Raw genomic sequence first — 23,327 nt, forward strand, 5'->3', positions numbered from 1 at the left:
AAAAAAACTTTTCCTTTTTATGACCTCTCTTATGTCTATGTATGTATAAGCTAGTTCATGGGTCTATTCAAATTAAAAAATGACAATTGGACTGGATATGCCAGCTTGAGTCACCAGCTGCATGTACCTAAGCAGGCCCTTTCCAAAGGGTATATTTACACAGAACAGAATAAAGAATCCTTGCTAAAAGGATGAAAACCCAGAGAGAAATTTATATTTTAGGGATGGCAAAGAAATACTATACAAACTTTTTTTTTTCCTCCCTATGGTACTGGAGATTAAATCCAGAACTGCTCTACCACTGAGCCATATCCCCAACCTCTTTTGCTTTTTATTTTGATATAGTGTCTCAATAGGTTGCTGAGACTGGCCTCAAACTTGCAATGCTCCTGCCTTAGCCTTCTGAGTAGCTAGAATTACAGGACAAATATCCCTTTAGAGGGTCTCTGAATAAAATCAATTTTCTTTGAAAAACTTTACCGTGAAATTGCAATGGACACTCTGACAGCTGAACGAAATCTGGATAAGCCCTTTGGGTGGCTGATGAACTCCAGATTGGTGAAGGCTGGCTGACCCCCCATCCGGGCAAGCAGCGTTATGGTGGCATCCTCACATTCTTGGAATTCGCCCAATAATTGCAGCAGGTATTTCTTCTGATAAATGAGAGCTTTTCGAAAACTTTCTGCCCTCAAGTATTTACCATAAGTCCTCTACATTTAAAGAAGGGAAGAACATAAAGTCATTATTAAGAAATCATTCAGATGTTGAGAGGGGAAGATGGCGGCGGGAAGTGAGTAAGCCGCTCCGTGCTCCGCGCCGCCGCGTCTGAAAAGATGAGGTAAAGATCATTAAAGGAGATCTGTCAATAAAGACCCAGCACCGTGTCAAGAAAGGGGCCTAGGTGGAGTGAATCCGCCACGACTCCAGCCAAGGTGGAGTGAGTCCACCATGACTTCAGCGCGAGCAGTAAGGCTGCAGCCCGAGCTGCCCGGCTCCCTCGGCCCCTTCTCCTTCTCCTGTCCGCCTTTCCGCTTTGCTTCTCCCCAGCTGTCTCTCCTCCCACGCTCAGTCCCTAAATCTAGATCTCAATTTCTTTCCCCCACCCCGCCCGCACTCCTGCATGTCCAGTACCGGCCCGCGTGGCCCCGAGGCGCTGCCTCCCCTCCCCCAGCCCGCACCCCCTCCCCGGGTGTCCCGAAGGCCACAGCTGAGCCGCCACCGCCACCTCCCACGGAGCACCATAGAGCAGACTCTTCACCGTGCGAGTGAGCTGCTGAGTTAAATGGAACAGCTGATAAGATGAGTGACAATTTAAAATCTAAGTGATCCAACATGGCGGCGGACGCAGAGAGATCAAGTATCTAACCCCTTCAGCTGCGCGAGCATAGGGAGAAGTAAACTGTCAAAATACTGTTCGCTCAGGACCACTAGGCACTGTTGAGCTGAAGGGGATCCCGGGCAAACAGTCTGCCCCTCTCAGAACACACCGAGCCCGGATTGGGCTGCATTCTAGTTCTGGTTCGCCTGCTTCTAGTGACTCAGCACTAATGATCCCGCTGAAATAACTAGTCGGCCCACCTGAACTCACAGAGGTAAAAGCCAAATGAGCAGGATAGTCAGACCCAGGGTATCCCTCTGCTGACAACAGGTCCCTTACACCAGCTACCAGGGGAGTTGCTACCTGAGGGCAAACAAATTTGCTGGGGGTCCTCAGCCCCAAGCCCTACAAACTTAGGGTCTGAGGGAGGCAAACAGAAAGGGTGTGCCCAGGCATCCATGGAAACAGGGCTCCCAGGAGCAGCAGACCCGGCGTGTAGCCAGTATTGTGGCGAGCTTCACAGGTGAGCGGGGCCTGGCTTAAGGAACCACAAGAGAAGGCCCTAGGCACTCAGGATTGGAGACCCGCACAGTCTGGGAAGAAGAGCTGAGGAACAGTGATTGGTTCCCACCCATCAAGAAGAGAAGCCTGGCCCAGTTCCCACCTACTGGAATAGAAGTTAATTGAGCTCTATGACTGCATTTAATATTATTATTATTATTATTATTTTAAATTATTATTATTGGTATTTTTTTTTTATTTTCACTTTTTGTTGTTGATGTTGTTGTTGCTCTTCAACTTTCTTATTAATGGTTTCAATTTTTAAAATTCTTTTTATTTTATTATTATTACTATTATTTTTTAAACTTTAATTTCCATTTGTTTATTATCATTATAATTTTTTTTTGGTTTTAAATTTTTATTTTTTCATTTTTTCTTTCTTTCTTTTCACTTTTTTCTTTTGTCTTTTCATTTCTTTTCAATTTTCCTATTCCCCCTTTCTTGAATTCTACCTGCCTACACTCACTCTCTTTAGTGACTTCTTCCCTTCCCTTCTAATACCTCTCCTCCCAAGCATCAAATAAATTTATAAGAGTAAACAGTAACTCAGCAGTCAAACAGAACAAGAAGTATCATGAGCATAAAAAAGCAAGGAAGAAAAGGAGTACAAACAATGAAGGACAGCCTAAATATTCAGGAGGACCTGGAGTCATCAGAAAAATGGCCACATAAAGAACTCAAGGAACACCTTAGACAGATGGAAAGGAACCTTAAAGATCACATTCAAAATGAATTACATAAACAGATAAAAGAAGAAGTGAAGCATCTTTATCAGGAGATAGAGATTATAAAAAAAATCAAACAATAATTCTAGAAATGAAGGAAATGATAAACCAAATTAAAAACTCAATCGAGAGTATCACTAACAGAGTGGAGCAAGTAGAAGCCAGAACGTCAGATAATGAAGACAAAATATATCATCTTGAAAAGAGTCTAGCCAACTCAGATAGGCTGGTAAAAAATCACGAGAAAAACATCCAAGAGATTTGGGATAACTTAAAAAACCCAAACTTATGAGTCATCGGGATAGAGGAAGGCACAGAGATTAATGCCAAGGGAATGAGTAACTTGCTGAATGAAACAATTACAGAAAACTTTCCAGAAATAAAAAAGGAAACAGATATACAAATTGTAGATGAATACAGGACACCGAGCACACAAAATCACAGTAGACCAACGCCAAGACACATTGTTATGAAGATATCCAATATACAGAACAAAGAGAAAATATTAAAAGCTACAAGAGAAAAGAGGCAGATTACATTTAGGGGTAAACCAATAAGGTTAACAACGGATTTTTCATCACAGACGCTGAAAGCGAGAAGATCCTGGAACAACGTATTTCAAACACTGAAAGACAATGGATGCCAACCAAGAATTCTGTATCCAGCAAAATTAAGCTTCAGATATTACAACAAAATAAAAATCTTTCATGATAAACAAAAGCTAAAAGAATTTGTAGCCAGAAAACCAGCATTGCAAAGCATCTTGAGCAAAACTCTACGCGAGGAAGAAATGAAAAACAATAACCAAAACCATCAGCGGGAACTGCCTCGGTAAAGACAGAGGACGGGGGGAAAGATAATCATGGAGAAACAAACTAATTTTTTTTTTAAAAAAAGGATAAATAATCAAACATGGATGGAAGTACAAACCATATATCAATAATAACTCTAAACGTTAATGGCTTAAACTCTCCAATAAAGCGACACAGGCTGGTAACATGGATTAAAAAAACAAATCCAACAATATGCTGCCTCCAGGAGACAATCTTATTGGAAAAGACATACACAGGCTCAAGGTAAAAGGTTGGGAAAAAATATACCACGCACACGGTCCTCATAAGCAAGCAGGGGTGGCCATTCTCATATCGAATAAAATCAACTTCAAGACTAAGTTAATCAAAAGGGATAAGGAAGGGCATTATATACTGTTAAAAGGAACCATTCACCAAGAAGACATAACAATTATCAATATTTATGTACCAAATAATGGCGCTGCGATGTTCATAAAACAAACTCTCCTCAAGTTCAAGAATCATACAGACCACAACACAATAATTATGGGTGACTTCAACACACCTCTCTCACTATTGGACAGATCCTCCAAACAAAAGTTGAATAAAGAAACTATTGACCTCAATATCACAATCAATAACCTAGACTTAACTGACATATATAGAATATATCAACCATCATCAAGTGGATATACTTTTTTCTCAGCAGCACATGGAACCTTCTCAAAAATAGATCATATATTATGCCATAGGGCAACCCTCAGTAAATATAAAGGGGTAGAGATAATACCATGCACTTTATCAGATCATAATGGAATGAAACTGGAAATCAATGATAAAAGGAGGAAGGAAAAATCCTACTTCACATGGACAATGAACAATACGTTACTGAATGATCAATGGGTTACAGAAGACATAAAGGAGGAAATCAAAAAATTCTTAGAGATAAATGAAAATACAGACACAACATATCGGAATCTATGGGACACGATGAAAGCAGTTTTAAGAGGGAAATTCATCGCCTGGAGGTCATTTCTCAAAAAAAGGAAAAACCAACAAATAAATGAGCTCACACTTCATCTCAAAGCCCTAGAAAAGGAAGAGCAAAACAACAGCAAATGTAGCAGAAGGCAAGAATTAATTAAAATCAGAGCAGAAATCAATGAAATTGAAACAAAAAAACTATTGAAAAAATTAACAAAACAAAAAGTTGGTTCTTTGAAAAAATAAATAAGATCGACAGACCCCTAGCCATGCTAACGAAGAGAAGAAGAGAGAGAACTCAAATTACTAACATACGGGATGAAAAAGGCAATATTACAACAGACGCTTCAGAAATACAGAAGACAATTAGAAATTATTTTGAAAACCTATCTTCCAATAAAATAGAAGATAGTGAAGACATCGATAAATTACTTAAGTCATATGATTTGCCCAGACTGAGTCAGGAGGATACTCACAACTTAAACAGACCAATATCAATAGATGAAATAGAAGAAGCAATCAAAAGACTTCCAACCAAGAAAAGCCCAGGACCAGATGGGTATACAGCAGAGTTTTACAAAACCTTTAAAGAAGAATTAATACCAATACTTTTCAAGTTATTTCAGGAAATAGAAAAAGAGGGAGCTCTGCCAAATTCATTCTATGAGGCCAACATCACCCTGATTCCGAAACCAAAGACACCTCAAAGAAAGAAAACTACAGACCAATATCTCTGATGAACCTAGATGCAAAAATCCTCAATAAAATTCTGGCGAATCGGATACAAAGGCACATCAAAAAAATTATGCACCATGATCAAGTAGGATTCATCCCTGGGATGCAAGGATGGTTCAATATATGGAAATCAATAAATGTTATTCACCACAACAATAGACTTAAACATAAGAACCATATGATCATCTCGATAGACGCAGAAAAAGCATTTGACAAAGTACAGCATCCCTTTATGTTCAAAACATTAGAAAAACTAGGGATGATAACAGGAACTTACCTCAACTTTGTAATGTTGTTCTTTTTTTAGTTTTTTAAAAATATATTTATATATATTTATAGGTGGACACAATACCTTTGTTTTATTTTTTTTATGTGGTACTGATAATCGAATCCAGTGCCTCACGCATGCTAGGTGAGCACTCTACCACATGAGCCCCAGCCCCAGCTCCAGCCCCCAATGTTCATTTTAAATCTTCTTGAAGTATAACAGAAGGGCTCCTGGTACCAGGAAAGTATTCTTTTTACCCTTCTTTAAGAGGAAACAGGAACCAAAAAACTACTTTAGTATTAAACTGACATAACTGCCCTATTTATCAAAATGTGTGTGTACTAATTCATATCCCAAAAATATGGTGCAGCAGAGCAATCTGTCTGCTTCCTTGGATGTAACAAAAATTTATCGTACCATTAACATTTCTTCATAATTCAGTTTAGATAACACTACAACAATATTCAACACATACAAGAGTCTAAGGTTGTCATTTTTTTAAAAATATCTTTTTAGTTATAGAGGGACAGAATACCTTTATTTATTTATTTTTACGTGGTGCTGAGGTTTGAACTCAGTGCCTCACACGTGCTAGGCAAGCGCTCTACCACTGAGCCACAATCCCAGCGATTAAGGTTGACATTTTATTTATTTATTTATTTATTTATTTATTTTAAAGAGAGAGTGAGAGAGGAGAGAGAGAGAGAAAGAATTTTTAATATTTATTTTTTAGTTCTCGGTGGACACAACATCTTTGTTGGTATGTGGTGCTGAGGATCGAACCCGGGCTGCACGCATGCCAGGCGAGCGCGCTACTGCTTGAGCCACATCCCCAGCCCAAGGTTGACATTTTAGACAGAGAAAAATCTCAAGAGTTTAGAGTTTCCAAAAATAGAAGGGCAAAGAGAATACCTCAAGTTGTTCTTTATCACTCTCTTCATTGCGTCCCAATTTGGCTTTTTCCTTCTCTAAGGCCCACTGGAGCTCTCTTGATTTTTTCTGTTCACTTGCTAGTGTATCATTAAGCAAACGTAGTTTATCGGTCTTGTCTTTTACTTCCAATCTAAATAAAATGAATAAATGAACTTTCATAAAACTATTCTATGTATTGAGAGAAACAGGCAACATTTTCACTAAAGGGCTGAGGCATATTATAAACTACCTAATAGAAAAATATAAACTATTTAGAGATTAAGGATTAACTGTGGTTTATTTCAAATTACCTGTTCCTAGTAGTACAACTACCATTATTTACCAATGTAACAATTATTCAATCTGTTTCTAGAAAAGAATATTAACAAAACATTTCCCTTGTCTTTTACTGAACATGGGAATTGTCATGCATTTTTACAAACAAAATACCTTAGTATTTACACCAACAAATATATCCTTTTCATAAGCGTTATATCTTCAAATACTGTGTATTTTAGCTAACTAAATTCTGAAACATATTGAGATCATAAAGGTTAAGTTCATATTGGCTGCAGGTAAAATAAAGATCACAAGTATATCTTATACAAGTCTCAAATAGAACTGAGGGCCACAATACAGATTGGGCCAAAAAAATCTTAAACTTATAATTTGGAAAAATTGGGGATTTTCACCCTCTACTGTAGTTTTTTCCTATGAATAACAAAATCACATGCTACTTAAACAACATGTATTTTATTTTTATAATATCTGCATAATATTTATGACAAATTTACTCCAATTCCTTCACTAATACATGTTTATAATAAGGAAGTGTTGTATACCTGAATGCTTCTAATTCCTTTAGATGCTTATGCTGTGCCTTGAGTGTTGTTTCAAGTTCCGATTCCGTTTGCACAAGTTCATTTTTTAGTTCAGCAACTACCATTTTTTCTGAATTCAGGTGTTCTTGAAGTTCACTTGCTTTGTCTTTCATATTGCTGAGCTCCACTTGCATCTCCAGAATTTGAGACTGCTTCTGCTGCACAGTATATTCCAAAAGTTCTAAAGAAAAAATGATCAATATTTATAATTTTACCTAGTAACTCCTATTTGGTTTATAAATATTTTATTGATAAGAACTGATTTGTAGCATAGGAGATAACTGCAAAGCAATTATGAAAGGATTACAGTCCCCAAAGTTTAATACAAATAAACTTTATGCATGTTTTCCTCATAGTGGTAGTGGCCAAGATTTCAGAAGTATTTATGAAAATAATAAAAGTTTAACAACAGGGGCTGGGGTTGTGGCTCAGTGGTAGAGTGCTTGCCTAGCATGCATGAGGCACTGGGTTTTATCCTCAGCACCACGTAAATGTAAAAACAAAGATATTGTGTCCACCTAAAACTAAAATATATAAAAAAATAAAAAAAAACCCAATTTCTTTATTTATTAATTTTAGTTGTAGATGGACACAATACTTTTATTTATTTATTTTTATGTGGTACTGGGGATTGAACCCAGTGCCTCACACAGTTAGCCACAACCCCAGCCCTCCAAGAACTTTTGAAAATCGCACATAGTACTTGTAGGAGTCATTCATGTATCTATGACTATAATGGTTGCTTCTTTTGTTCAGCCTCTCTTTGCAGACAGTCCTTAGGAACTTTACTTTTATAATTGTTCCAGAAATGGAAGTCCAAACTCCAGTTGAGATCTTGTTTTTTTCAATAAAAACGAACCAAAACCTCCATAATACACATTTGTTACAATGAAAACAAACTCAAGAATTTAAATCTCGGCCAGGTGTGTGGTGAAAGCCTGTAATCCTAGTGGCGCAGGAGGATCATGAGTTCAAAGCCAGCCTCAGGAATGGTGAGGTGCTAAGCAACTCAGTGAGACTCTGTCTTTACATAAAATATAAAAGAGGGCTCAGTGGTTGAGTTCAATCCCCGAACTAAAATCTTATACATGTTAAATAAGAACAGGTTACAAAATATGCATCAGGATCCTGTTTTTATGACAAAAAATATACTTATGTACATATGGACATTGAAAAGGTCTGTAGACATATTTACTTGGGTGTTAAATAGTCATTATTTTAGGATTTATGTGACTCAAGATGTGATTTTTACTCTCTTGTTTTTCTATCCCACCATAAATATGTAACACTACATATTTAATAAGAAAAGTTTTTACTTAAAATTCTAGCAAAGTTCATCAATAGACATTACAATTAGTAAGAATGATATTACAAGAAGGACATAACATTGACTTTAGATGATAATCATGTTAATTTAGCTTTGAAAACTATTTCTTAGGGGTAGAGGTTAATAATTTACACATATAAACATGAATCTACAGAGATAAGACTTCAATAGCATTCTATATAAACAATATTAATTACCTTTAAAACTTTTCAATTAAGCCTTTGTCTACAGGGATATGTTTAATTTAACTTATTATACCTGTTTTCTCTGAAGAATTTTAACATGATTCAGCTTTTCAATGACAAATTTTGAGCTTGTGTTGTGATTTTAAAGTCTGCAAAAGCACAGGTGTTTCTATCATCACTACATGAAACAGTTACTAAAGATGCATGTGTCCTCAATAGATACGATAAGAATTTAATAACGATTTCCATTTATAGTTAAATTAAATAGACTTTTATCAGAAAGTGGGGAAAAGATCCAAGCAAGTGTATCACAAAAACAATAATCCAAATAGTTGATAATCATATGAAAAAGCACTAAGCCACCTGAATAATTAAAATAAATTAAAACTACAATTATGTACTGCACACCAAACGGATTGGAAAGTTGGCAAAGTTGTATATAACATAACTCTCACATACTGCTAGTGCATGCACAAATTGACAAAACTACTTTTTAAAAAAATATTTATTTTTTAGTTGTAGTTGGGCACAATATCTTTATTTTATTTATTTTTATGTGGTGCTGAGGATCAAACCCAGGGCCTCCAATGTGCTAGGTGAGCACTCTACCTGTGAGCCACAACCACAGCCCCTAACAAAACTACTCTTTAAAATAGTTTGGTGTTCTCTAATAAATTTAAAGATATGAATCCTATGACCCAGCAATTTCACTCCTAGAAAGACATAAGCACAACTGCATTAGAAACACTTTGCAACAGTGTCCACAACAGCATTGACTCTAATAGCTAAAAAGCATAAACAATCCAAATCTAATCAACCACAGAATGAAATATTATATAAGTTGTAGAATATCCAAACAAGAGAATTCTATATGGTAACAAAAATGAACTATAGATAAATGCAGTAAGTTGGGATAATTCAGGAAGGTGACAGAAGCAAGACATAAAATATACAGATAAAGTTCAAAAATAGAAAAACTAACATATATGATTTTGGAATATATAAATTAGTAATAAAACTAAAGAAAAATCAGGATAACCTCTAAGTTACTAAAGAGGGGGCGGCTTTAGGATGTGGGCAATGTTCTACTTCTTAACACAAGCAATGTCTCCTCCACAGACATTCATATAATAATGTTATACTGGGGCTGGAGTTGTGGCTCAGCAGTAGAGTGCTCGCCTAGCATGTGCGAGGCCCTGGGTTCAATCCTCAGCACCACATAAAAATAAATAAATTTAAAAAAAGGTATTAAGTCCAACTACAACTAAAAAATAAATATTAAAAAAAATTTAAAAAATAATGTCATACTGAAGAGTTGAATTGTTCACTTTTCTGTATGTTGTTATAGTTAAATTTTTAAAAAGAGGGATTAAAAAAGAAATGACTACTTTCATTATGGATTTCCTTTTCCTTTAGGTAGTTATCCTCCAGTATGTAAAACACCTTTCTTAATGTACAGCTTTAAGAGAGTTCAACATCTCTAGCAATTAGAGAAATGCAAATCAAAACTACTCTAAGATTTCATCTTACTCCTGTCAGAATGGCAATCAATCATCAAGAATACAGGCAACAACAAATGTTGGCGAGGATGTGGTGGAAAAAGCATACACTCATACATTGCTGGAGGGACTGCAAATTGGTGCAACCACTATAGAAAGCAGTATGGAGATTCCTCAGAAAACTGGGAATGAAACAACCCTTTGACCCAGCTACCCCATTCCTTGGTTTATATACCCAAAGGACTTAAAATCAGCACACTATAGTGGTGCAGCTGTATCAATGTTTATAGCAGCTCAATTCACAATAGCTTATCTATGGAACCAACCTAGGTGTCAATCAACAGATGAATGGATAAAGAAAATGTGGTATATATACTCAATGGAATATTACTCAGAGCTTTAAAGAAGAGTGAAATTATGGCATTTGCCAGAAAATGGTTGGAGTAGGAGAATATCATGGTAAGCAAAATAAGCCAATCCCATAAAACTAAAGGCCAAATGTTTTCTCTAATTTGTGAATGCTAATTCACAATAAGGTGGGGGTTAGTAGGAAAGAATAGGGTTACCTTAATTAGGTAGAGGTAAGTGATGGGAGAAGAGGGGAAAAAATTTGGGGATAGGAAAGATAGTAGAATGAAACAGATATTATTACTGTATGTATATATGTGACTACATGACCAATATGATTCTTCAACATGTATACTCAGAAAAATGAGAAATTATATCCCATCTATGCATGATATATCAAAGTGCATAAATGAATTCTACTGTCATGTATAACTAATTAAAACAAACAAAAAAACAAAAAGAGACCATGAAATTAATTTGTTTAACTTGGTCAAGGTAAGGCTACTGTATTTAAAATTAGATACAGTTGTTTAAAACCAATTTGACAATCCTCTAGCCACTACAGTAATCAATATAATTAATGTTATGAAAATGAGAAATCAATACACTAAAAGGAAATGTTTTAACTGAGTAATAATAATGTAAAGTGAAATATTTTCACCCATTTGTGTAATTATATGAGTCTGTTTTGTAACATACCTAGGTTTGGTTTATCATTTTCTTGTTCTCTTTTCAAGGTCATTTTCTTGTCATTAATTTGAGCACGTAGTACTTCAATTTCAGATAATAAGCTTCTTCTGTCTATTTTTTGGAGATATTCCATAGCTGCTTGATATTCAATACCCTTTTTGTAACAAAGGAAAAGAAAAAATCAAGTGAAGAGAGTTGTAAAGATAATAAAATTAACAACCAGAAGTCTGAAGAATAAATGAACCACACATGCTAAAGTTTTTTTCTTTTAAAAATTTCATTATTTTTCTTGTCTAAAATGTGGGAAGATTTCTTGCAGATAGATGCTTCTTTACCTCTAAATACTGTAGTGTATTTCCTAAAAATAAGAGCATTCTTTTACATAACTGCAGTACAATGATCAAAAGAGTAATTAACTTATCATAATATTATCTGGTATAGAGAGTTTATTCAAATTTTGCCAAAAGTTCTTTAAGAAAAAAAAAAGTGATTCATTCCTTTGTCTTTTGTGATCTTAAATTTTTTTAAAGAGTACAGACAGGTTATTTTGTTACATGTCCATTAATTTAAAAAAACTTTTTTGGACTAATGTAAGTCAAACTACTTGAGGGGTTCAGCCAGCTTTCCCCAATAATAGCTTATATAATCAGAGCACATTATCAAAACTAAGAAACTGACATGGATAAAATTCTATTTAAACTATAGGTTTTAATAAAATTTCATTTGTTTACATGTACTCATTTTTTCTCTTGGCATACAGTACTATGAAATTTCATCACTTGAACAGGTTCATATATATGTACCACAATAAGGGTACAAATTATTTCAATCACCACGGAGACTACTCTGTAGTCCTACCCTCTCTCCCTAATCCTAACCTCTGGCAACTACTGATATGTTCTCTATCACTATAATTTTGTCATTTTTAGAAGTTACATAACACACAGGAAGTTTAGGGTATTGATTGTTCCTTTTTTAATTGGTGAATAGTATTTTATTGTATGAATATATCACAGTTTCTCCATCCATTCACTTACTGGAAGACATCTGGGTTGTTTCAAGTATTTGATTATTACAAAGAAAATTACTGTGAACATTCATAAATAGGTTCATAAATAGACACAAGTTTTCATTTCTGTTGATTAAATATCTACAAGTGTGACTGCTACGCTGTGTAACAGATGTACGTTTACCTTTACAAGACACTGCCAGATTTAGTTTCCAGAGTAGCAGTCCTAGTTTACACTGCTTACCAGCAATGTATGTGACATGCAGTTTCTCTCCCTCTTTACCAGCACTTGGTGGAGTCACTATTTTTTATTGTGCCCAGTCTAATAGATGCATGGTGGCCTCAGTTGGTTGTGGTCTCATATTTCCCCAAGTGGATTCTGATTATGCATTTCATAGAAGTACAACAAATTAATTCCTTCGTATTAGGAAGTACTCGATGTCTTTCTTTCCTCATTACTGGTAATATTGATTCTGATCATTTGGGTGGGGTTTGCAAGGTTTCTCCAGTGTAAAGTTACTGTTTTTCCTTTTGTAGTTAAAAATGCTCTTTTAGGAATTTTACTTTTCTTATCAACTTTTTCACATTAGTTTTAGCATCCACTGTTGATTATTGCTGAATTGATCGTTACTATATTGTTGAATAAAGTATGATCTTATAATTCCTTTGTTCCTTCTACATTTAATAGCTGGCATTCAACTGTGATAATATATATCCATCTATATGAGCTCATGAATTCTTATTTTACTCTTAACTTTAAAATCTGTCACTTTCATTTTGTTTGATCTTTTAATTTTCTAACTTTGGCCAGTGAGGGAACCTTCAACAGGCTTCTGTGACCTTCTGTCATATTCCCTTATTTCTTTGAATAATTCTTTACATGCTGGCAAAATGAGGGATTCCAGGTTTACCTTATTGTCTTCCTACTCTATTCTTGGAATCACCAGATTCAAAAGGATTCCTAATTCTTTTTAATGGATAATATATTTAAAAAAAACAAGTCCTGGGTACTAAGTATTGTGAGAAGATTTAAAAAAATTTTGTTTTAGTTGTAGATGGACACAAAACCTTTAACTTTTTTTTTTAAAGAGAGAGTGAGAGAGGGGGGAGAGAGAGAGAGAGAGAAAGAATTTTTAATATTTATTTTTTAGTTCTTGGCGGACACAACATCTTTGTTTGTATGTGGTGCTGAGGATCGAACCCGGGCCACACACATGCCAGGCGAGCGCGCTACCGCTTCAGCCACATCCCCAGCCCAAAAACCTTTAATTAATTAATTTATTTATATGTGGTGCTAAGGATCTAATCCATCAATGTACACTGAGTTGCAACCCCAGCCCTGTGAGAAGATTTTTAACTACTGATTTGATTCTGTTGTAGGTCTTTTCAGGTATTTTATTTCTTCCTGCATGAATTTTGATAAGTGATTTTTTTAAAATTTCACCTCAATTTTTTTATTTTTATAAATAAAATAATTTATAATATTTTGTTATTTTATTTGTTGCATGTTTAATTATGATCTCATCTTCATTTATAACATTTAAAAATCATACTGAATTCTCCAGAAAAGATTTTCTTATTAGCATTTTCAAGGAACCAATTTTTAATGTTTTATCCTCTATATTGTACTGGTTATACTTTATTATAGTTAATCCTCATTATTAATGGATCCTGTGTTTTCAGATTTGTCTACTTGATAAAAAGTTTTTGTAACCCTCAAATCAATACTTGTATTGCTTTGTCAGACATAGTTAGAGTAGTAAAAAATTTAAATTTCCTCATGCACATGTTCCTGGCTGAGTTAAACAAGGGCATACTCTACCTTTGTATTTTAGCTCTCATATTGTACACAAATGTCCTGTTTAGTAACTTGTTTTTCCATATTGTGCTTTTTATTTGTGATTTCATGGTTTTAAATGGCCCACAAGTGAAGGGCTTGGTGTTCCTAAGTGCAAGAAATCTGTGATGTGCTTTAAGGAGAAAATTGTGTTAGATAAGCTTCTGTATGATTGCTCTTTGCTGTGTTAAACATTAATGAATAATATACAACACAGAAATTATTTTTTTTCTTTTTTTAATGGCACTGAGTACTGAGCCCAGGGCCAAGAGTATGCTAGGCAAGCATTCTACCACTGAGATACATCTCTTTTCCCCTCCCCATATAAGATTTCTTTAAACACAACCACACAGAAAATAAGATCATGTATTGACTGGTTGATGAAAATACTGTGATTGAGGCTTGCAGTAATCTATTCCTGTATTTCCCACAGGAGCAATGACTCCTTGTAGGTTTATAAAATATAACTACTGCAAATAATGAGAAGTGACTGTATCTTATTCCTTCTCTTTTCTTTAGGTTTTACTGCTCTTTTTAACTTTCCACGTTTGAGGACTATCTCATTAATTTTAAGTTTTTCTTACTTTCTAATATAAGACAAAAGGTAATGTTCTTCTCCTTAATACTCCTAGTGGCCCCTGTTAAAAATGCTAATCTTCATACTTAAATTAAGACTCTAAAACAAATCAGCAACTGATTTTCTTATTACTATTAAAAATAGTATTCTTTAAAATAAAATTTTGTTTTGATACCTGTTCTTGTATTCGCTGTTCCAAACACTTTAATAATCCAACTGCATCTTTAGTACCTAGAGCTGTCAGTTCAGTCTGAAATGCAGCTAGCAAAACATTGCGCTCCTTTAAGAAAACATGTTGGAGAGCAAGTAGAAATTCCCCTTGCCAGTCCGGGAGGCTCTCATGAGATTGAGAATTATCATAAACCTAGCAGAGTACAAATAACAAAAGTTAGGTTTCAAATAAGCATGTTTTTAAAACATTCCACTAACCAAAATAGGTATTTAAAAGAACGTATGTATTTTCAGACTCAAAAATACATACAATAATTTATGTGAAAATTCATATAAAAAAGAATTTAATTTACAAAGTTCATTATTGTCATTAAAAATAACAATGCTACATAGAATATAATATTCTTTGGGTACCTCAGATTCCCTTTGCACTTGTATTTTGGTAATTAAATCCTTAAGAGATGAGATGATCTTAGGGTAAGCTCTTCTCTCTTCTAGCCAAAATTCTGAAACCTGTTGAATAGAATGATCTTCTCCATCACCACATGGTGACTCAGTAAGAGAAAGCACCTGCATGCCCTCATTATGAACAGCTCTCAGTAATCCCTAGAAACCAAAATCCAAAAGCCAAAGTTATGACAACTCCTCCAAATACTGAAAAAATGAGAGCTACAAAGAAAAATAAATATTAAGCAATATAGCATTATGAAGCAAAATAGATTTAGAAAAGCAACTGCAGAAAAGAAACTCCAGGCACCTTTACTAAATGCCTTCTTCCTGTGGAGAGCTAAGTCAATTGCAATAGATGGTCTATGATTTCCATAGCTTTCATCTCTTAAGTTCCTTCAGATTTAATGATTAGCCACTGATTTGATCAAAAGAAATACTGTGAGAAAAACTTCCATTCCTTGAGACTGCTTTTATAATTTTGGCAAACAAAAACACCAATAATAAAAATTATTTTTTTAAATCTTCATAACATAATTATTTAATATATTGTATTTTATTATCTGTGGAATATGGGAATAAAATGAAATAGATTCTCATGGATTTTTTTTTCTTTTAAGTCATTTATTTTAGCCTGTTTTCATTTGAAGCATGAGGTGAGTGCTACTCTTTGCTTCTATTTGATGGGTAGACTGTACTAGACTTTGTTTGAGCAACCAGGGATGCTACTTCCAACATCCTTTTTCCTCAATATCTAGTTAACAGAGAATTGACAAAAAGATCTGGTCACTCACTAATCCTGGAAGAAAGGAGGGTGTGGAGGGCAGCATATTTTCTCCCTCTCTCTCTCCCTTCCTTCAATATTTCTTGCTATACAAGTTTTTTCAGAGATCCAGTATATAACTTTAAATAAACTACAATGTTCAACATAGAAATTATATAGGCTAAGTTTATTAAAATATATACCTTTATTTTCTTTGGAAATGATTCTGTTAAATTTTCACCTTCTTCTCCTCGTCCTTCTGATGCTGTGTCAAATCCCTGATTTTGTGTAAGATAAACTCCCTGACTCCAGTCTGATCCAGAATCTAAAATAAAGAAAACAATCATTTGTTGTTAAACAAACAAACAAACAAAAATAAAAAAAAAATACCCTCTCCAAACAAAAATAACACGTTTTAATCAAATACTATAAACATTCCAGAATTTTATATAACTTACCACTGGAATATATTTCTCTAGTTTGGTAAGCATTAGAATACGTTAATTCAGGTATCAAGGATCCCTAATTAGAAAAAAGAAACAACATACATAAATATTTTTGTTTTAATAAAAACAGAACCCAAGGAACTATTTTGCTGTTGTAATGCTGTAAAAAGAAAAAAAAAAGGAAAGAAAAAGAAAAAAACTCAATCTAAGCATACTTGAAATGAAACTATCTATGATTTATAACAAGTCTATAATTTTTTCCTTATGGATTTTACCATAGTAAGAAGAGATAGTTATTATTTAAGAACCATAACAAGTTGCAAATTTACATAAGAACTCTATTATCTAATACAATGGGGAAATTTAAATTCTAATAGTATAAAGAAGAGATATTTCCCAAATTTCTTTTAAAATTTTTGCTTAAAAACAGATTGTTGACAACAGTGGAAACTCCCCCCACATGACAACAACAAAATAAATACCTCTTTAGGTCTCAGACACTGTATCACTGCCTTCAATGTACCACACTCCTCTGTCAGTAACTCAACAGCAACATAATGTTCCCTCTTTAAAGTTTCAGTTTCTGAAATATGTCTGGATTCCATATCCAAAATTTCAGCGGCATGAAGTTCTTGTATGTGTTCAATTATTTCAGTAAATTGCCTAATTATTTCAGAGACTTTTTCTGAGGAACAGCTAGTCTGTATATCAATTTGAATTCCTGCATTTTTAACAAGAATTTGTGGAGTCTGGTTGCTCATGTTGACCTTGAGTATTTGGTCCATTTGGGATGCAGTGTTTTTACCTACTTCAATAGGAAGTGGCTCTAAGCAGATGTTTCTGTTTGTTGGTACTTCAGACTTATCCTCTTTTATTAAGAAGTGGGATAATTTCTTTTTTTCCTCATCAAGTTGATTCTTAACTTGGCTTAAATCTCTCTGAAGAGATGCCATATTTGTCTCTTTTACCTGAAACACAGATAAATTAAGTTGAAAATCTTACAGTGGAGAGGGAAAGAGTATAATTTCATTTATATGTTCACTTGCCTCAGAATAATAGGAAAAACACTTTGGAAACTGTAATACATATATACTTTTGCATGTATGTATGGTCACAGGTTACTACAAAATTGAAATAATTTTATTAGCCTTTACTTTTGTTTCTCAAGGGATTTAAGTTCTCTTTAACAGCAGTTTTTCGCTTCCTTTACTAAAAGACTAGAGATTAAAAGCATTCTTCTAATATAAAGATTCCTAGCAAAACAAGCAAGGAGATGGTGAATAGATTTATAACAATGGAATTTTTCAAAAAGACTTGTAAATTTAGTTTAAGTTATGGCTCTGGACTTGTTTCTATAGGACATTTTGAAAGGGAATTAAGATGGGTAGAAATGAATGAATTAGGAGTTATGTTACTTGTCTTACCAAAAGCTCTTTTTGAAGTTTTTCTGTCCTTTCTTTGAAAGTGGCAAGTTCTTCTTTGGTAGCCACCAACTCGATTCTAAGAGCCTCAAGTTCTTCAAAAAATCCACTTTCTCCACTGGCATTTATTAACTCAGTAGTTGTCTGGATAACAGTAGAAAACATAAGAAATACACCATTTAAAAAAAAAAGCTAAGTTCAAAGCATTTACACATTCTAATGAAGCTTTTCCAAGACTGACTGCCTAGGGGTTTTAGTGATAAATGCTTTTTCAACTAATAGTGAAACATTTTAAGAACTATCATTTTGTATTCTTAAGGAAATAAGAAAGATTTTCTGGGAATGAAAGACAAATCATGCCATTAATATATATATATATATATATATATATATATATAACATTTATAAATTATTGATAAAAGTATTCTTTGTGCCACTCAAAAGTTTCATATTTATATTACTTTCCTCAAAAGATATGAGCTCAAAGATAATTATTATAAGTTATACCTAAAAAGTTATATTAATATTTTAATAATTATTACCTACAGTAATATGCAATTCCAATGAGCTAGGAAGAAGAAGTATAGTGAATGAAATTATTATCCTTTGCCAATATAAATTAAGTAGACATAAAATCCCAATGTATCAATTAATCTTCTGGGGCAGGTAAGACTGAACTTCTGGTACTTGAAATTGTAAGTTTATTAAGTGAGGGAACTTGAAGGAAAAAAGTCTTTGTCATGTCTGTCATACACTAAGAAATAACTGCAATTTCTGATCTTGTAAGTAGACTTAGGTCAGTTACAAATTTTTCCTAAGAAGAATAAAATCTATTATGAGGCATAAAATTTGCCAAGCTAATAACTTGTTACTCATATTAATTCAATATGAATATATTTTGATATTTTTATAATTGTATCTCACCTACGTATCTTTCACAGATTTTATGCCAAAATTGTTTTTGCAAAATTGTGGTATGACCATTTTATGAAGCTCTCCCCCAACCAAAAAAAAAATTGTGCTGGTATTAATTAAAAATCATCTATTAATAAACTGTCTTCGGTTCAAGATTAGAATGTATAGAATACTCATGAATATACATTATTGTGGTGGTGATGATTATGGGGTGCACTATGGCACTTAAAAGAGATGATGACATAACATACTTAGTAGAGGTACATTAAGGGGGAAAATATCCACAGAAATTCTAGAGGACATTTGCTAAATTTAATGTTTCCATATTTATTTGAACTATTCTAATTAATGACAACCCTGATTGAATAAAGATGTTTGAAGATCACAAAATGTAATTTGGGCCCATTATTCTAGTGATAATAAAATGACCCTATAGTGTTAAATTTAATCTGGTCTCTATACCTTGAGTTTCTGTGTAAGAAATGTTACTTGTCTGCAATATAACTTGGTAGGAAATCAAATGAACAGAGTATAATCAACTACTAAGTCTCAGCCAATGATAGTAGGCAACTATGTTTCAGCCAATCATAGGCAATCAACCAATCAAATCACATCCAAACAAGGTCTAGCCATGACCAATCAAGCAATTTCTGAATTTTATGTGTGAGTTCTGCCTCTAAATACCACCCACTGTTGCACAGTGAAACTATTTGAATTTCTTCTGGTTCTGAGTGTTGCACAATGCATGTAGCACTTTTTGCTCAAACAAATTCTTTAGTTTGTCTAAAGTTCTTTAAGAACAGTATGATTTTTTTTTAATAAAATCCCATTATGTATAAATTGGTAGGTGTCAGCAGAACTGTTTGACTTAGTAAATTACCAATCAGCTTAATAAGCAAAGGAAAAAAAAAGAGTTTCTTAGGGTATTTTATGTGAAAAACTCAAATATAAAACTAACCTTGAGAACAAAATCTCCGTGAGGGCTTCTTTTTCTTTCTTTTCCTTCAAGTTTTTTCTTACTGTCCTCCAATAACTTCTGCAGTTCTATCTGCTTCTTTTCTTTTTCCAAAGCATTTTTCTCTACAGTTTCTACTTGTTCTTTTTTTGAAATCAAAGTAGTATGTATTTCAATCACTTGTCTTTCTAAGTCTGATATTCTCAAGGTTAATGCAGACATATCTGACTCCATCTTGTTTTCTGTTATTTGATTTAAATTCTGCATATTTTCCTTTTCAAGTTCTGATGAATCTACTCCTTTATCTTGATAGAATTTCACATATTCCTGAACTGCCTCAAGTTGGACTTGACTTACAAGAGCAGCAGCTACTTTCTCCTCAAGTACTTTCTGTAGGTTTACGATCTTCTTCTGAAGCATCTCTGTTTCAGATTGGCCTTGTTCTTTTATGTCTTCTATCTGTTTATAACACTGGATAAGTTCTATGTCCTTTGTGCTAACAGAGCTCTCAAGCTGTAGCAGTTTCGTTTCCAAATTTCTGGAAACTTTGGTGCTTTCTTCAAAAGATCTGAGATACATCTTGTTCTCAGGGGGTTTAAGAACATCTTCAATATGGATTACTTCCAGTTCGGGTTGGTCTTTGCTGATATCATCTATAGTCATGCTAACACTTTCATCTGGTATACTTTGGATTTTTTCCTTAGGGTCATGTTCTCTCTTCAAGTTGACTAATTCTTGTGTTAGCTGATCCATTTTAAAATTGGTTTCTTTAAGTACATTTTTTGTGAAGGCCATTTCTTCATTAGTGATTTCTACTTGCTGTTCCAAAGCCAGCTTTTCAGCTATAACCTTTTCTAACTGATGTTTCAAGCTGTCCTCTTGTTCTGAGGGGGAACTGGTATCCACCAACATATTCTGTTCAATATATGACAATTCCTCCTGAAGTTTTTCAATCACTTCATTGAGCTTGTTTGTTTCTTCTTCTCTATTTTTCTTCAAACGTTCTTGATCACTCTTCAGACATTCTATTTGGGCTTCAAGATCCCTTATCAGTTCATTTTTTTCTTCAAAATCCTATTAGTTAATGAAAAAGGGAAACACAGAAAAGTATGTATTCATATTTTAAAATTTTGTTTTATTTTAGGGTAAAAACTTAAAGATGATCAGGCACAAAAGCTGTATGCTTGTCAGACACATTATGTTACAATAATAGACCAACAATATAGACCAACACCTCCCTTATCACATCAAACAAAGACCTTATTTAGAACATCATTCTGGAAGTTCTATTAAACATAAGTGGCTTATGCTTTTAGTATTTGATTCTCTATTAGGAAAATGTCAACATTAGTACATTTTATTGGAAAGGATAAAATACTGAATTAAGTCTATAACAGATGGCATCCAAAGCTAATTACTCTATTTAACTATATTAGATTTCAGATAATAACCAATTTTAAATGAGTATACCTTGTTATCTGTTGTAAGTCTAATTTGTTGATGAACGTCTCTAATTTGCTCATTTAATCGATCAATTTCTACCTCTTTTTCCTGTATTATTTGAGCAAATTTCCCAAATAGCATATGCTGGTCAAGAGTAGAGATAGCCTCAGGATCCTTCATGGCAAATCTCAATTTCTCCATTTCATCCTAGTGACAAAAATAACCATCATAGTTGGATGTATTCATGACATGGCATTTTTCACAACATTGTTTCAGTTAAGTCTTATAAAAAATACATTTCCTACAATGTACAAGTAAAAAAATTAGACATAATGTAGATCAATAATTCTTGAAATATTTTCATAAAAGATCTCAAAAATTTAATTATGAACAGAAAATAAGTTCCATGCAAATCTATTTGCTTGCTAGTGTTCTTCGAGTGAGTATTATTTAGATCTGGACTTAGTAAATGTTTATTATAACTACATAGGAGCAAAACTTATTATCTCTTTACAGAAAAAAAATTTTCTAAAATAGTTACCTTGAATAATTTATTTTCTTGTTCAAGTTCCTGTAGATGGGTAGTGGATTCCTTTTTCTGTATTTCCAATTGCATATGTAGTTGCTGAACTTCTTCATTTTTATTTTCAAGCTCATCTCTAAATTGCTCTAGTTGTTCTTCTAAGTTTGTTATCTTTAATATCAAAATTATGAAAAGTAAAGAAAAAAAACTTTACACAGATGTTTGTCAAGATAGAATTAAGAATGTTGGGGCTGGGGCTGTAGCTCAGTGGTAGAGCGCCTGCTGTGCACATGTGAGGCACTGGGTTCGATCCTCAGTACCACATAAAAATAAAGATATTGTGTCCAACTACAACTAAAAAAAATTTAAAAAAAAGAATGTTGTATTTGCTTTACAAAGTACATATGCTTAATTCATAAGAATAAAGGAAAGTGGTTTTCTAAGCCAGCCATACCTGTATGGTTCCTAGACATGCTCACACTGCACATTCTTTTTTTGTTGTTGTTTTTTGGTTTGTTTATTTTGTTTTTGATTTGGCACTGGGGACTGAACCCAAGGGAGCTTTATCATGGAACCACACCCCCAGCCCTTTTTTTTCATTTTATAGTTTTTAGATAGAGTCATGCTAAGTAAGTTGCTTAGGGTCTTGCTAAGTTGCTGAGGCTGGCCTCAAACTTGCAATCTTCCTGCCTCAGACTTCTGAGTTGTGGGATTATAGGTGTATGCCACCGTGCCTGTCACACTGCACATTCTTAAACCATCTTGCCCAATTAGAAGACACCTTAAAGAAGGACACCAGGAAACATTTTCTACCATAAGCAGAAAGAGTCACAGAAAGGATCAGTCCACATGCTAACTCTTATGTTAAATTCAGTTAAAATTAAGTTAGTTGCTATTGAAAAGCTTAGAAAAATTGTAGAATTAATTCAGTTATCATAGTATCAAATAAAACTAACTTAATATAGTCCCACAAATATCTAATTATAATCCATTGAATGCCCTGGCTGCTTTGTGTTTTGATTAAGCAGATGGAATCAGAGATACACAATAAGGTCAAGAGATCATTAGGTCTGAATTGCAGAGTAAGTTAACAAAATAATTTTAGTAGAAAATCAGAGAGCTCTTACTTATAGGAAAACAGAAATTTAATTTTTGAAGATAGATTATTAGTAATAAAAGTAAAATAATCCTCTTTGATGGTTATCCAAAAAAAAAAAATGAACCTGATGACGAATATTAAGAGCTGATTATTGCTCTATTTAAAAAAATGGGTTTGAGGACATTAGCAATCACTTTAGCTCACTGCTTCACAGCTACTTAATATTTAATAAATGAATTTATAAACATATATTTACTTGATGATCAAAAATGTTGCATTAACAGCAACCTAAGATGCAGAAGCAGTGTTTAGTAGTAACTGGCTCAGAGCCAACTTTAAATCATTTAGTGCCTTAAAGTTGAAAAGGGGCATATCTTGCTTATATACTGATACATCACATAATTAGAATCATTCTAGCACAGGCAAGGCAAGGCCTTAAAAATCAGCCTAAAAAAAGAAATCAGCAAGGAAAAAAAATCAGCCTAATATTTCTTAAA

The 23,327-nt window shown here is 33.8% G+C and overlaps 1 protein-coding gene across 1 annotated transcript in view; it reads right to left on the reverse strand.

Annotated features, from left to right (window-relative positions):
* The window catches only part of LOC308640268 (A-kinase anchor protein 9-like), a 63,263-nt gene that overhangs the window by 5,041 nt on the left and 34,895 nt on the right, over positions 1-23,327 (reverse strand). The window contains exons 15-28 of the mRNA XM_081312234.1: positions 21,750-21,902; positions 21,236-21,415; positions 19,904-20,839; positions 19,769-19,864; positions 17,899-18,039; positions 16,957-17,442; positions 16,487-16,550; positions 16,232-16,353; positions 15,233-15,424; positions 14,823-15,011; positions 11,234-11,378; positions 7,137-7,356; positions 6,295-6,445; positions 481-710 (exon numbers count right to left, since the gene is read on the reverse strand). Of these exons, the coding sequence (XP_081168360.1) occupies positions 481-710; positions 6,295-6,445; positions 7,137-7,356; positions 11,234-11,378; positions 14,823-15,011; positions 15,233-15,424; positions 16,232-16,353; positions 16,487-16,550; positions 16,957-17,442; positions 17,899-18,039; positions 19,769-19,864; positions 19,904-20,839; positions 21,236-21,415; positions 21,750-21,902 (3,305 nt within the window). The remainder of the gene's footprint in view (positions 1-480; positions 711-6,294; positions 6,446-7,136; positions 7,357-11,233; positions 11,379-14,822; positions 15,012-15,232; positions 15,425-16,231; positions 16,354-16,486; positions 16,551-16,956; positions 17,443-17,898; positions 18,040-19,768; positions 19,865-19,903; positions 20,840-21,235; positions 21,416-21,749; positions 21,903-23,327) is intronic.

Source organism: Spermophilus citellus (assembly GCF_964194105.1).
Source record: "Spermophilus citellus genome assembly, contig: SCAFFOLD_217, whole genome shotgun sequence".
Taxonomy (NCBI): Eukaryota; Metazoa; Chordata; class Mammalia; order Rodentia; family Sciuridae; genus Spermophilus; species Spermophilus citellus.